This window comes from Elephas maximus, chromosome 21, assembly GCF_024166365.1.
Source record: "Elephas maximus indicus isolate mEleMax1 chromosome 21, mEleMax1 primary haplotype, whole genome shotgun sequence".
Classification (NCBI taxonomy): domain Eukaryota; kingdom Metazoa; phylum Chordata; class Mammalia; order Proboscidea; family Elephantidae; genus Elephas; species Elephas maximus.
The window spans coordinates 14,968,750-14,985,178 of record NC_064839.1 but is presented as its reverse complement, the minus strand read 5'-3'; the positions used below and the strand labels follow the sequence as shown (position 1 = coordinate 14,985,178).

General features: G+C 41.0%; 1 protein-coding gene across 6 annotated transcripts in view; it reads left to right on the top strand.

Moving 5' to 3' along the window:
• CEP89 (centrosomal protein 89) overlaps nt 1-16,429 on the top strand; it is a 97,726-nt gene that overhangs the window by 647 nt on the left and 80,650 nt on the right. For all 6 annotated transcript variants that reach the window (XR_007514631.1, XR_007514633.1, XR_007514634.1 and 3 more), the window contains exon 2: nt 1,678-1,784. Coding sequence is in view for 2 of the 6 variants with exons in the window: in XM_049864045.1 (XP_049720002.1) it covers nt 1,678-1,784 (107 nt within the window). In the remaining 4 variants the exon portion in view is untranslated. The remainder of the gene's footprint in view (nt 1-1,677; nt 1,785-16,429) is intronic.

Here is a 16,429-nt window from a genome sequence, read left to right as displayed (position 1 = left end):
AAGGGATTCTTTTACAATTTAAATCTGATCGTGCTTCTCCCCTCATTAGACCCCAACGCAGCCCCCGCCCCCGCCCCCGCCACCACACCCATAACTATACCGGCCTTCCTTCTGTTCCTTCAGGACTTTGTCGTTGTTATTCCTTCTGCCTGGGATGCGGAATGCTTTCCCTCCAGATCTTTCCATGGCCACCCTGTGCCTGCATGCTCATGTTCACAGTCTTATTCTCCAACCACACCCCCGGTCTTTTCTACTCACCTCTAGTATCCGGACCCCAACAGTCCGTTGACACCTCCTCCTGCCCAACCCTGGAACTTACAGTTTATCAGTACGGCCAACTTTTCACGGAGCATCACGTCCCTCACGCCCTGGCTGCCCTCTTCCAGCTCTAAGCCTACAGTTCGTCATCATAATCACTTCTTCTGTACAGCCTGGGTTCCCTTGCTCCTGTCTCCCTTTTCCATTTTTGTCCTGCAAAACCCCACAGCTGCTTACATTCAGTTCTCCACAAATGAGAAAAGCAGTGTGATAAGGGCGCTCTTGAATTTTTTTAGAGCTGGGTGTGAGAACATGCCCGACTTGGCTTTGCATGCCCAGTTCTGCGGCTGAGTGCTGAAGTCACCTTAGACAGGTGAATGCTGAGAAGCAATGAAGACGTAACTGAAGGATATTTGTTTCTATTTTAAACTAATTTTCTTAACAATGTAATGTACACTAATTGTAGATAAATTAGAAAACAGAGATAATAAAAATATGAAAACACAGTTACATATAACTCTGCCGTCCAAAGAAAACCACTGTTAACATTTTCATGCATACTCTTGAAGTGTATTTTTGCATTGCAATTTTGCTAAGTCAGTACGTTTGCTGAGTTTTTATTCAAAGCAGTAAACGTTATTGAGTTCCTGATGTGTACCCAAGACTGATTGACAACCTATGGCTACCCTGTCTAGATTGTAGACAGACCAATAATTAATTCAGCACAGAATGGTAAGACAAGCACTACTGTAGAAGTGTGTACCAGAAAAGGACAGCTAAGTTGTTCTGGAGAGTTGACCTGGGTGTTAGGGGGAGTAAAGAAAGGGAATTCCAGGTGGAGAAAACAGTATACCTATATAAAGGCCCCCAAAAGAATGAATTGTTTACTGCTTGGGAAATGGAAGGCAATTTTGAGTGTTAAAGCGTAGAGAATGAGTGTAGGGATGAGGCGAGTAGCAAGAAATGGAGCTGGGTCTGTTGGTCAGAGCCAACTTATAGTGGCCTTCCCTGCCAAGCTTAATCTGTCATTGAGAGAACGGGGCTGCAGTGCGAAGTAGAGATAGGATCGTCGTGTGTTTTAGGAAGCGGTAGCAGGGGCCCATAGTTAGAAAACGAGTATAGTGGTACAACTGAGAAATGTTTAGCATGCTGTGAGGATTCACTCTTTCAAAAAAAAACAACTCACCAGGCCTTTCTGAAGGACCTACTAAGTGCCACCCCTGGGAATTCAAAGGTGAGTAAAAGTGTTGCCTGTCCTTGAACATCTCCCAGGGGGTAGACATGTAAACTAACAAATTGTTGGGGCAGGATGGTAGGTGCTACCAAGAAGGGTAAACAGAGAGCAGAGGAAGGCAGTGGTGGCAGAGCCCAGGTGACCCTCTCGCTGCCATGACTTCCACCAGGTATCATTTTTTATAGAAGCATATCGTCCATGGCCTCCTCCCTGCAGCCAGCATCGCGCCGAAGCCAGCTGTGCCCCGCACACCTCCTCCTCGCAGCCCTAACCCCTCTCCAGAGAGACCAAGGTGAGTTTCAGGTGAGCAGGCACTGAGGTTGCCTCTGTTTGAGGTCACCTCTGCTTCACCACCAAGCGCCAGCCCCCAGGAACTGTTCCTACCCTGGCAAGAAAATTACGCATAAGGTAGATAGAAGCATGTCCTTAGAACTGCTTATCACAATTCCATAAGGAAACACTTAACATGGTTTTTCCAAGTGATAATGGACTTACTTGGGATCTATCCTTTTCAAGCATTTAACTGAATGCAATTAATATTAAAAAAAAATTTTAAAGTATTAAATCTCCAAATGTTCAGATTAGTAGCAACTTTAAAAGGAATTTGAATTCTGTGCAAGATTTCCCTTCTAAATACAACCCTGCCTTTTAAAAGAGCTGCTTTGCGGGAAGGAGGGGGAAGCATGTTCACTTGCCAAGGCCTGAGAGTCCCCATCCACCAGTACTTTGAACATAGCAAATAAACGCTTTCTTTCATACTTAGGTATACCTAAGACCCAGCCTGTGACCACCAAGATTCTTAGCCTGATTTTAACCTACAAAACAGATTACCTTAACTACTAACAATGAAGAAGACCTAATTTCATTCAAAGGTGGTACCTTTTTTTTTTTTAGTGTTCTCCGAAACTAGAATATTGTATACCTCCTGATAAAAAAACCCTTTAAAATATTTTTAATATTTGTCGCATCCTTTGTACAATCTTGATAACAAGAATTAAAAAAAAACCAAACCCACTGCCGTTGAGTCAATTCTGACTCATAGCGACCCTATAGTAGCCAACGTTTATTAGTGTTTACTTTGTGCCAAGTGTTCTGGTAAGTGCGTAAGAGGCATTACGTCATTACTCAACCACCCTATCAGAGAGATCCTGGTGTCAACTCTATTTTGAGTTTATAACTGGCCCAAAGTCTCATGGCTGGCAAATGGTGACATTGTGGGGATACAAGCATGAGTCTAGCTCTTCAGTGTTTGTGTGAACAGCTCTTAAGTTGTGTTGTTGGGACTTCAGTGTAGCAGCAGTAGCAGCTAGCGGGTTAGCTTTACACTCCATTATAAATCAGAAAAGCAAATAAAACACAGATCATGTAATGGCAAGTATGCTGTAGGCTCTTTAGAAAATCTCCCTCTGTAGTCTTCTTGGATGGTAATCTTTTTAACCCCAAAATAATCAACATGGTTTTGGTCAATATGACATATTTCTAGATTTTTTATTTCTAAAAAAAAAAATCAATCTTTAATATTGTTCCACTTCACGTACAGGGTAAGAACCTTACATCACTTTGCTTCTATTTCCTCCTTCCCATCCTGTGGTCGTACATTTTAATTCTGTATGTTATAAACCCTACAATACATTGTTACTCTTTTTGCTTTAGACAGTCATTTATGTTTTTTTAAACAGTTTTATTGAGGTATAATTGGTATAATAAACTGAACATATTTAAAATGCATAATTTGATGGTTTTTGACGAGAGAGAGAGAGAGAGATTTCAAGGAAATGGGTCACGCAGTTGTGGAGGCTGGCAAGTCGCAAATTTGTGGGTCAGAAGTCAGGCTGGAGGCTTCTTCTGACTCATGTGGTTGCAGGGGCTGATGAAGCCCAGATTGTCAGGTTAGACTGCAGGTTGCTGGTTCACATCCCAAGAACCAGAGGTTAGAGGACGATGAGTCAGAAGTAGGATCCAGAGAGGGCAAGCTTTGCCAGAACATCTATATATATTGGATGCAGGCCACACCCCCAAGGAAGCTTCCCTTTCTACTGATTGGCTGCTCACATCAATCACAAAGTGGAAGATGATTACATAATTTCTGCCAAACCACTAAGAATCATGGCCTAGTCAGTTGACACATAACCTTAACCATCACAAGCTCCTACTTTGCTCGTTTTTTCCCTGTGATTTTTTCGTTGTATAGCATGAAGGATGTGCCCATTGTATTTACCAACCAAGAATATCTCAGGCCTGATCTTTATAGTTGTGCTTTCCCTTTAATGGAATTTCCACCCCTCCCATATGTATCATTTCGGGTTGCTCTTTAATGTTATTTTTCTTTCTAGGGGACTCCCTTTAGTATTTCTGGTAGGTTTGGTCTGGTGGTAACAAATTCCCTTAGTTTTTGTTTATCTGATAATACCTTAATTTCTCCCTTACTTTTGAATGAAAATTATGCTGGGTATGTTATCCTTGGCTGATAGTTTTGTTTTTTTTTTTCTTTCAGCACTTTAAGCATGTTGTCCATTGTTTTCTTGTCTGTATGGTTTCTAAAGAGAAGCCACACTTAATCTTATTGGGAACTCCTTGTATGTGATACTTTGCTTTTCTCGTGCTGTTCTCAAAATTTTCTGTTTCTCCTTGGTTCTCAAGACTTTGATTGCCTAGGTGAGTTTCTTCTAGGACTTATCCTATGTGGAACTCACTGAACTCCTTGGATATGAAAGTTCCTGTTTTTCATAATGTTTGGGAAGTTTTCTTTTTTTAATTAATATTTTATTCTTGGTGAAAATGTACACAGCAAGACCTGCTCTCATTCAGCAATTTCTAGACATAATGATCAGTGACATTGGTTACATTTTTCACATTGTGTCAACATCCTTGTTATTTTTGTTCTGGTTGTTTAACTCCCATTTACTTAAACTTCCTTCCCCTCCCAACCAACCTTCTTGTCTGTGGTTTAAAATAGCTATTGTACATTTGGTCTTATATACTCCTTCCCACTGAGTTAATTCAGACCCATAGCAACTTTATAGGACAGTAGAACTGCCCCATAGGGTTTCTAAGGCTGTAAATCTTTACAGAAGCTGACTGCCACACCTCTCTCCCATGGAGCAGCTGGTGGGTTGTAACTGCTGGCCTTTCAGTTAGCAGCTGAGTGCTAAACCACTGCACCATCAGCTCCTTCTTGGTCTTATATAGATCATTTTTTAAAAAGGAAGCAATATTCAAGAGTGACAGTCCTTACTTTTTGAGCTAAACAATTGTTTAGTTTATGGGTGACTTCAGGAGATAGTTTCAATTCAAGGTTTTAAGAGTAACTCAGGGCAATAGTCTTGGGGACTCCTTTAGCCTCAATAGGTCCAGTAAGTCTGGATTCTTTAAGAATTTGAAGTTCCATTCCACGTATTTCTCCCTTTCTATCAGGATCCATCTATTGTGTCTCTGATCAGAAGTTCAATAGCGGTAGCCAGGCACCATGTAGTCTGGTCTCAGGGTAGAGGAGACAGTGGTTCTGTACCCCAGTTCCTTCTCTGATTCTTGGTTTTCCGTCTTTCGCTTTTGTTCCAGACAAACAGAGACCAGTAGTTTTAGATGGCTGCTCGTAAGCTTTTAAGACCTGTTTGGGAAGTTTTCTGCCATGATTTCTTTAAAAATTATTTTTCAGCCCATTCGCTCTCTCTCCTTTTTCTGGCACTCCCGTAGTGTGTAAGTTATTCCCCTGATGGTTACCCACACATCTCTTAGGCTTTGCTTTTCTCCATTATTTTCCTGTTTGTTTCTCAGATTAAGCAATCTGAAAGACCCTGTCCTGGAGTTTGCTGGCTCGCTCATCTGTCATTTTGATTCTGCTTCTGAGCCCTCCCGTGATGTTGTTCATTTCTGTTATTTTATTGTTAAGCTCCAGTACTTTTATTTTCTTTTAATAATGCTTTATTGTGTTTTTGGTGAAACAGATTAGGTTCTCATTCAACAATTTCTACTCAAACTGTTCAGTGACATTGGTTACATTCTTCACAATGTGTGAACGTTCTCGTTATTTCTGTTCTGGTTGTTTTGTTTCCAGTAATCTAGTTTCTGTGTCCCCTTAACTTCTCATCTTTGTTTTAAAGTAACTGTTGACCACTTGGTTTCATATAGATGATTTTTTAAAGGAACACAGTACTCACGGTGATATTCTTTATTTTGTGAGCTTATCTATTTGGCTAAAAGGTGACCTCAGGAGATAGTTTTAGTTCAAGGTTTGAAGAATATCTCAGGGCAATAGCCTTGGATAGTCTGCTAGTATTAGTCTGGAAGCTCCAGTATTTCTAATTGTGTTTTTTGTTTGTTTAAGATTTATAATTCTTGGAGCCCTGGTGGCACAGTGGTTAAAGATTTCTATTTCTTTATTGAAACTCTTGTTTTGCTCTTGAATTGTTTTCCTGATTTCCTTTTGTTTCCCTACTTTCCTTTGTCTCTTTGAGCATACATACTACTAATACTTTGAAATTTTTGTTGGGTAATTCCATCATCTGCCCTTCCCCAGGGACAGTTTCTGTCCTCTTGTTTTGTCCATTTGCATGCTTTCCTGTTTGTTTGTATACTTTTATTGTCTTTTGCCTGTGGATCATTAGGTTTATTTATTTAGTCTTACTTTTGCTTTGATAAGTTTGGGGAGTGGCCTCTTATTATTTTCTTTTCTGTGTGCTTTAGGTGAAAGTTTACAGCTCAAGTTAATTTCTCATACAAAAATTCATACACATATTGTTATGTGTCATTAGTTGCAATCCCTATAATGTGACAGCACATTACCCCTTTCCACCAACCCGTGTCCGTCCAACCGGCTCCTGTCTGTTCTTGCCTTTTCATCCTGCCTCCAGACAGGAGCCACCCATATGGTCTCGTGTATCTGCTTGAACTAAGAAGCACACTATTCACAAGTATTATTTTATGTTTTATAGTCCAGTCTAATCTTTGCCTGATCAGTGGGCTTCAGAAATGGTTTTAGTTCCGGGTTAACAGAGCATTCGGGGGCCATGTCTTAGAGTCAGACCTGATCTTTTTACGTGAATTTGAGTTCTGCACCGCACTTTTCTCCTGCTCCATCAGGGACTTTCGGTTGTGTTTCCTGTCAGGGTGGTCATTGGTGGTAGCCGAGCACCATCTAGTTCTTCTTGTCTCAGGCAGATGGGGTCTCTGGTTAACGTGGCCCTTTTGTCTCTCGGGCTAATATTTTCATTGTGCCTTTGGTGTTCTTCGTTTTCCTTTGCTTCAAGTAGGTTGGGACCAATTGATGCATCTTAGATGGCAGCTCGCAAGCTTTTAAGACCCCAGAAGCCACTCACCAAAGTGGGATGTAGAACATTTTCTTAATAAATTTTGTTATGCCAATTGACCTAGATGTCACCTGAAACCATGGTTCCCTGACCATTTCCCCTGCTACTTTGTCCCTCCAAGTGTTTGAATGTGTTCAGGAAACTTCTTGGCTTTTGGTTTAGTCCAGTTGTGCTGACTTCCCCTGTATTGTGTGTTGTCCCTCCCTTCGCCTAAGATGTTTCTTGTCTGCTATCTAGTTAGTGAATTCCCCTCTCCCCCCTCCCCACTCTCATGTCCATCAAAGAATGTTTTCTTCTGTGTTTAAACCTTTTCTTGAGTTCTTGTAATAGTGGTCTCATACACTATTTGTCCTTTTGTGATTGACTAATTTTACTCAGCATAATGCCTTCCAGATTCATCCATGTTGTGAGATATTTCATGGATTTATCATTGTTCTTTATCGTTGTGTAGTATTCCATTGTGTGTGTGTACCATAATTTGTTTATCAGTTCATCTGTTGATGGGCGCCTAGGTTGTTTCCATCTTTTTTGCTTTTGTGAACAGTGCTACTCTTTTCTTTAGATTGCCCTTCTTCCTCATTGCTTCTTCTTTCGGTTCACAGGAACTCCCATCGTAGCCATACTAGTTAGCTGCACTGTCCAAGGTTAGCTTGCCCAGGTGTCTTGGGATCCACACTACATTAACCTCACCTCTCTGTGTCTGGACCAGCTGTTCATGTACTGTGTCTTGCGCTGCACCCTGAGTCAGCTGTCAGGTGACCGCTAGGTGTTTTTCTAGGCTTTTCTCTGTCGTGCTAGAAGGGGTAGAGGCAGTGGCTCTCGATGTTTGCTGAGGAGATTCGTTTCTGATTGTGGAGCCTCCTGCTGGCTTGGTGCATTTCCTGCATCAGTGGGGGCTGGGGTGGAGGACAAACCACGGTTCTCCGGTCCTCTCTGTGTCAGGCCTGACTGATTATGTACGGTGGTCTGTGTTGCATGCTGGGACAGCTGTCAGGCGTCTGCTTGGAGTTTCCCAGGCTTATTTCTGTTGTGCCAGAAAGGGTATGGGTGTCGTTCTCCTCATGTTGTGCCCAGGAGATCTGCCTGTGGTTTTAGAGCTACCAGTTGGCTGGTCCTCCACATGTCTGTCAGTTTGTCGTACTGTGGGGGCTTGCGTGTTGCTGTGATGCTGGAAGCTATGCTACCGGTATTCAGATACCAGTAGGATCACCCATGGAGGACAGGTTTCAGCTGAGCTTCCAGACTAAGACAGACTAGGAAGAAGGACCTGGCAGTCTACTTTTCAAGAGAATTAGCCAGTGAAAATCTTACGAATAGCAGCAGAACATTGTCTGATATAGTGGTAGAAGATGCACCCACCAGGGTGGACGGCATTCAAAAGACGACTGGGGAAGAGCTGCCTCCTCAAATAGAGTTGACCTTAATGATGGGGATGGAGTAAAGTTTTCGGGACCTTCATTTGCTTATGTGGCATGACTCAAAATGAGAAGAAACAGCTGCAAACATCTAGTAATAATCGGAACTTGGAATGTACGAGAAAGTATGAATCTAGGAAAACTAGAAATCGTCAAAAATGAAATGGAATGCATAAACATCGATATCCTAGGCATTAGTGAGCTGAAATGGACTGGTATTGGCCATTTTGAATTAGACAATCATATAGTCTACTATGCCAGGAATGACAGCTTGAAGAGGAATGGTGTTTCATGCATCATCGAAAAGAACATTTTAAGATCTATCCTGAAGTATAGCGTTGTCAGTGATAGGATAATATCCATACACCTACAAGGAAGACCAGTTAATATGACTGTTAATTGAAATTTACGCACCAAACACTAAGGCCAAAGATAAAGAAACTGAAGATTTCTATCAGCTTCTGCAGTCTGAAATTGATTGAACATACTATCAGGATGCATTGATAATTACTGGTGATTGGAGTGCAAAAGTTGGAAACAAAGAAGAAGGATTGGTAGTTGGAAAATATGGCCTTGGTAATAGAAACAATTCCGGAGATTGAATGATAGAATTTTGTAAGGCCAATGACTTTTTCATTGCAAATACCTTCTTTCACCAACATAAACGGTGACTATGCACATGGACCTCACCAGATGGAACACAAAGGGATCAAATCAACAACATCTGTGGAAAGAGACAATGGAAAAGCTCAATATCATCAGTCAGAACAAGGCCAGGGGCCGACTGTGGAACAGACCATTAATTGCTCATATGCAAGTTCAAGACAAAACTGAAGAAAATTAGAGCAAGTCTACAAGAGCCAAAATACGACCTTGAGTATATCCCTCCTGAATTTAGAGACCATCTCAAGAATAGATTTGACACGTTGAACACTAATGACTGAAGACCAGACGAGGTGTGCATTGACGTCAAGGACATCATACATGAAGAAAGCAAGAGGTTATTGAAAAGAAAGAAAAGACTAAGATGGATGTCAGAGGAGACTCTGAAACTTGCTTTCAAATATCGAGCAGCTAAAGCAAAAGGAAGAAATGATGAAGTAAAAGAACTGAACAAAAGATTCCAAAGGGCGGCTCCAGAAGACAAAGTAAATATTATAATGACATGTGCAAAGAGCTGGAGGTAGAAAACCAAAAGGGGTGAACATGCTCAACGTTTTTCAAGCTGAAAGAACTGAAGAAAAAATTCAAGCCTCGAGTTGCAATAGTGAAGGATTCTATGGGGAAAATATTAAATGACACAGGAAGCATCAAAAGAAGATGGAAGGAATACACAGAGTCATTATACCAAAAAGAATTGGTCGACATTCAACCATTTCTAGAGGTAGCATATGATCAGGAACCGATGGTACTGAAGGAAGAAGTCCAAGCTGTACTGAGGGCATTGGCGAAAAACAAGGCTCCAGGAATTGACGGAATACCAATTGAGATGTTTCAACAAACTGATGCAGCACTGGAAGTGTTCACCCATCTATGCCAAGAAATATGGAAGACAGCTTCCTGGCCAACTGACTAGAAGAGATCCATATTCATGCCTGTTCTCAAGAAAGGTGAGCCAACTGAATGCGGAAATTATGGAACAATATCATTAATATACACAAGCAAAATTTTGCTGAAAATCATTCAAAAGTGGCTGCAGCAGTATATAGACAGGGAACTGCCAGAAGTTCAAGCCAGATTCAGAAGAGGACATAGAACCAGGTATATGATTGTTGATGTCAGATGGATCCTGGCTGAAAGCAGCGAATACCAGAGAGATGTTTACCTGTGTTTTATTGACTATACAAAGACTTTCGACTGTGTAGATCTTAACAAATTATGGATAACACTGCAAAGAATGGAAATTCCAGAACACTTAATTGTGCTTATGAGGAACCTGTGCATAGATCAAGAGGCAGTTGTTTGGACAGAACAAGGGGATACTGTGTAGTTTAAAGTCAGGAAAGGTGTGCGTCAGGGTTGTATCTTTTCACCGTACCTATTCAATCTGTATATTGAGCAAATAATCCAAGAAGCTGGACTGTATGACGAGGAACAGGGCATCAGGATTGGAGAAAGACTCATTAACAACCTGCATTATGCAGATGACACACCCTTGCTTGCTGAAAGTAAAGAGGACTTAAAGCACTTACTGATGAAGATCAAAGACTTCAGTATGAATTATGCCTCAACATAAAGAAAACAAAAATTCTCACAACTGGACCAATAAGCAACATCATAATAAATGCAGAAAAGACTGAAGTTATCAAAGATTTCATTTTACTTGGATCCACAATCAACACCCCTGGAAGCAGCAGTTAAGAAATCAAAAGACACATTGCATTGGGCAAATCTGCTGCAAAGAACCTCTTTAATGTGTTGAAAAGCAATGATGACACCTCGAAGACTGAGGTGCGCCTGACCCAAGCAGTGGTATTTTCAGTTGCGTCATATGCATGTGAAAGCTGGACAGTGAATAAGGAAGACTGAAGAAGAATTGATGCCTTTGAATTGTGGTGTTGGTGAAGAATATTGACTATACCATGGACTACCAAAAGAATGAACAAATCTGGCTTGGAAGAAGTACAACCAGAATGCTCCTTAGAAGCAAGGGTGGGGAGACTGCATCTTACATACTTTGGACATGTTGTCAGGAGGGATCAGTCCCTGGAAAAGGACACCATGCTTGGTAAAGTACAGGGTCAGCGGAAAAGAGGAAGACCCTCAACGAGGTGGATTAACACAGTGGCTACAACAATGGGGTCAAGCATAACAATGATTATAAGGATGGCACAGGATCAGGCAGTGTTTTGTTCTGGTGTGCATAGGGCCGTTACAAGTCAGAATCGACTCTACAGCTCCTAAGAACAACAGTTGGCTTGTTGTGGCTTCCTGTTGCAGGTGGGTGGGATGAGTCAGGCTCCCATGGAAGACCTGCAGTGCTGGGCACAGGACCCTTCCCACTATACGTTTCGTGGCACTGGGAGTGGGACTCTTCAATAGGGAGCTAGAGGTGGTAGCTTGGTGTGCAGTGGGTGCACAGCGTCAGGGACAGGACCGTGGTACAGACTGAGGCATGGCCTTGGGGGTGGGACGCTGGAGTGCGTCGAGGCACGCAGCACTGGTGGCTGGACCTCAGCACGTGGTGAGATGCATGGTGCTGGGAACCGGCACACTGGGCTGGTTCTCTGACTGTAGGGAAGTGGTGGGGGCGGGGGGTGGCTAGCTGTATTTCAGTGGGTTGCTGTTCCACGGCTGCTAAGTGGTCCTGGGTCCTCTTCCTGATGCTTCCACCACTGGCCTCACCCCATGTATAGGAGCACATGTCAGCGGTATTGCACCTGCCTTGTTCCCCTCCCCAGGGGTGCATGTCCGGGCTTCCTCCCCTCAGCTTGAAATCCCCCAGCCAGTCACACCTTTTTCCTCTGGCGGTATTTTCCCAGGGTTCCCAGGACTCACATCTGTGCTGTACTAGGGCACTGCTCTCTATCAGGTCTACCCAGTCCCAGTATGCACTTTGTCCACCTTTCACACCTGTCCAGGGCTGTTTATTCAGTATCTCTAAGTATGACTGTTCCATTTTGCTCCCACCATGGACTTTTTGTTTGGAAATGCCACCTGTGAAAAAAAAATAGCTATCTCAAAATAGCCGCACTAAACTGGGTCGGTGAGTGGCATATGCAAGGTCCACAAATCTCCACCTTCCAGCCATCCCCACTCGAACTTTCCTCTAATTCGGTTCTCAGCCTGGTTTTTCAATCCTTCACTTGCTGCCCAGAGTCCTGAGGTCACTGGTTGTGTGGCTCTTTACATGTTTTCATCGGTCAGTGTTATAGGGGGACATGAGAGTGCTACTGTCTATGCTGCCACCTTTTCTAGCTGGGGATTCACAGTCTTTGTAACCTAACTTCATAAGTGATATTCCATCCCTTTTGCTGTATTCTGTTCATTAGGAGCAAGTCACTAGGCCTGGGCCACACTCAAAGGGAGAAGATTATAAATGAATATTATTATCAGGAGATGAGGATCATCGGGCACCATTGTAGAAGCAGCCTACCTCAGCTAGTCTTCCTCCACTGCATTGCTTTTGCACCTTTGTGAAAATTCAGTTGTTCACTGGACAAATGGACACCCAGGAACCCAGGGTGGAAAAGGGGGAGAATGTTCACACATTGTAGGAATTGCAACCAATATCACATAACAATGTATGTATTAATTTTTTGAATGAGAAACTAATTTGCAGTGTAAACTTTCAGCTGAGCTGAAGCATGATAAAATTATAAAAAGAGTTCAGCATAGTTGAAGTATAGCAGGTGAGTGGAGGTGGATTGAGATAAGGCCAAAAAGGAAGCCTTTCTGGCTTAGGACCATAGTCTCATGGGACAACGCAGTTAATTGGCATAACATAGTTCAGAATGATCTGCATCCTAGTGAAGTGAGTACCATCTGGGGTCTTAAAAGATTGCGAGCAGCCATCTAAGACACAACTACGGGTTTCTACTCACTAGGAGCAAAACAGTAAGAAGCTCAGAGAAGAAACAAGTCTACACAAGCCACAACTTCATCTACCCTGAGACCAGAAGAACTAGTTGGTGCCTGGCTACCACCACTGACCATTTTGTCACAATAGTTGGTCCCAAATAGAATGGGAGAAAAATATGGAGCAGAGCTCAGTTTTTTGTTTTTTTTTTTTAATATTTAAAAAGCCAGACAAACTGGAACAGTAGAGAATAGAGGACTCCCTGAGACTTTCACCCTGAGACACTCTTTAAAACCTAGAACCGAGCCTATCCCCTGAGATCATCTTTTAGCGAAATAGCAGAGTGGCACATAAAATAAAGCATATTACCTGTAAGATTGGTGCTCTACTTAAAAGCCAAAGGATAATACCAAAAGGCCAACAATTACTCAAAAGATGAGAAGAAAAGGGGGCAGAGAAACTAGAGTTTTGGAAAGGGAACAAATAGAACACAATTAAAGAGAATGTTGACTCATTATGATAAATGTAACTAACGTCACTGAACAATTTGTGTGGAAATTGTCAAATGGGAACCTAACTTGCTATGTAAACTTTCACCAAAAACTCCGTAAAATATTATTTTTTAAAAAATCGATTGTTAATGTATGTCTGAGTTTATTTCTGGACTCTATTCTGTTCCATATATCTGTTTGTTTATTCTTATTTGATGCTGCTTTGATGACTGTAGCTTTATAATAATTATTGAAATCAGGTAGCATTAGCCCTCCAATTTTGTTGTTTTTCCAGAGTTGTATTGATTGTTGTAGGTCCTTTGCCTTTCCATGTCAATTTTAGAATCAAATTGTCAATTTCTATAATAAGCCTGCTGTGATTTTGATTGAGATTGCATATAATCTATAGGCCAATTAGGAGATAATTGACAGTTTATCAGTATTGAGTCTTCTAACCTATGAACAAGGTATATATTTCCATTTATTTAGGTCTTCTTTAATTCCTCTAGGCAGTATTTTGTAGTTTCCAGTGTATATATTTTTCATATCTTCTATGAAATTTATCCCTAATAGCTTTTTTTTTTGATGCTATTGTAAATAGTATCCTTTATTTCAATGTCTGATTGTTTGTTGCTAGTATATAGGAGTACAACTGATTTTTGCACGTTGTTCTTGTATCTTTCAACCTTGCTAAACTCACTAATTAGATTTTTTACATAGATGTTCAAGTCTGTGAATAAAGGCAGTTTTACTTCTTCCATTCCAATCTGAATACCTTTTATTTCCTTTTCTTACCTTATTTCGCTGGCCAGAACTTCCAGTACAGTGTTGAAAAGCGGTAAGAGTGGACATCTTTGTTTTTTTTTTTCTGATCGTTGGGGGAAACCATCCAGTCTTTCACCATTACATGTGGTATTATCTGTTCTAAACCTGCAAGTTTTTCATAGCTACCTTTTATCGGGTTGAAGCAATTCCCTTCTATTCCTAGTTTGCTTTGGCTGAGAGGTTTTTTAAATCAGTAATGGGTATTGAATTTTGTCAAATGCCTTTTCTGGATATATTTAGATGATCATATGATTTTGTTTTTTAGTTTGTTAATGTGGTGAATTACATTGGTTGATTTTGAATGTTAAACTAAGCCTTCAGTCCTGGGATAAACTCTACTAGGTCAGGGAGTATTATCTGTATAATATATTGTTGGATTCACTTGGCTAAAATTTTGTTTAGAATTTTTACATGTATGTTCATTATGTATATATTGGTGTGCAGTTTTCTTATAATGTCTTTGGGTATCAGGATAATACTGGTCTTATAGCATAGTTGGAAAATACTCCTTCCTCTTCAGTTTTTTTTGGAGGGATTTGTGTGGAATTAGTTCAGAAAAATTCACCAGTGAATCTGTTTGTGCTTGGAGTTTTTCTTTGTGAGAAGGTTTTAAACTACAATTTCAATTTCCTTAATAGGTAGAGGATTATTTAGGTTATCTAGTTCTTCTTGAGTGAACTTTGGTATGTGCGTCTTTCAAGGAATTTGTCTTCTTCATCAAAGTAGGTGACTTTGTTGAAATAAAGTTGTTTATAATGTTCTGTTATTATCCTCTTAATAAGTGTAGAATCTGTGGTGTACTCACCTCTGTCATACCTGATATTGATAATGTGTGCCACCTTTTCCTGATCAATCTGATTGTAGTTTGGGTCTGCTGGTGATGATTTATTTCAGCTTTTGTATGTCTAAAAAGCCTTTATTCCACTTTCATAGTTGAATGATATTTTGTGTTGGATACAGAATTCTAGGCAGACAGGTTTTTTTCTTTCAGTACTTTAAAGGTGTTGCTTCACTGTCTTCTCTTTGCATTGGTTCTGGTGAGAAATCCGCTATCGGCCTTATCTCTGCTCCCCTGTATGCAACATGATTTTTCTCTGACTGCTTTTAATATTCTCCCTTTATCTCAGGTTTTGGTCAACTTGATTATAATGTGCATTGGTATAGTTTGTTTGTTTCTTCCTGTTTCTCGTACTTGGAGTCCTTTGAGCTTGTTGAATCTGTGGGTTAATAGTTTTCATCACATTTGGAAAATTTCCAGCCAGTCTTTCTTCAATTTTTTTTTTTTTTTCTATCCTTCACTCCTTCGTTTCCTTCAAGGACTTCAGTTATCCATATGTTAGCCCTCCTGAAGATGTCCCTCATTTTAGTGATTTTTTTTCATTGTTTTTTTTTTTTTTCCTTTCTGTTGTTTTACCTTCAAGTTCACCGATCATTTCTTCTGCAATATGTAATCTGCTGTTAATTTCATGCAGTGTTGTTTTTTTTTTAATCACTGACGTTGTAGTTTTCATCTCCTAAAGTTTGATATGGGTCTTTTTTATATCTTCTCTGTCTCTACATAACTTCTTGAACTTGTGGAATACAGTTATAATAACTATTTTAATGGCCTTCTTCACTAATTCTAACATCTGCGTTCAGTTCTGGGTGGGTTTCGATAGATTGATTATTCTCTTCATTATGGGACGTGTTTTTCTGTCTCCACATGCGGGGTAATCTTTGATTAGATATGAGATCTTGTTGTGAATTTTACCTTGTTGAGTGCTGGTTGTTTTTGTATTCCTGTAAGTCTTCTTGAACTTTGTTCTCGGATGCGGTTAAGTTACTTGGAAACAGTTTGATTCTAGGCGTGTCCTAGAGCAGTGGTAACTGAGGCAAGACCTTTCTGAGTGCTCTACTCGTGTCCCATGAATTTGAGTTTTTCTAGTCTGGCTAGTGGGCACAGGCACTCTCCCCAGCCATGTGTGAGTGCCTGGCACAGTTCTTTCTAATCCTTTTGGATGGTTCTTTCCTCAGCCTTGGGTAATTTCCTTACACTCATGTGCTGAGGAGGACTTTGGTGAACACTCAAGGGGGACCTTCTGCAGATCTCCAGGGTTCTCTCTCTGTCACTCTCCTCTCAGTACTCTGTTCTACAAATACTAGCCGCCTTGGTCTCCTCTCTTAGCTTAGTTTCCACAACTCAGGCAGTCTGTCTGGCTCCACCTCAGTTCCCCTTCCCTGCTGTATGACCTGGAAATGCTCTCAGGCGGTAAGCTGGGACAATTGTAGGGCTTACCTCATTTGTCTCCTGTTTTTCAGGAATCACAGTCCTTCATTGCATGATATTCAATGTCTTAAAACCTATTGTTAGATGTATTTTTGTCTTTTTTTTTCCTTTTGTA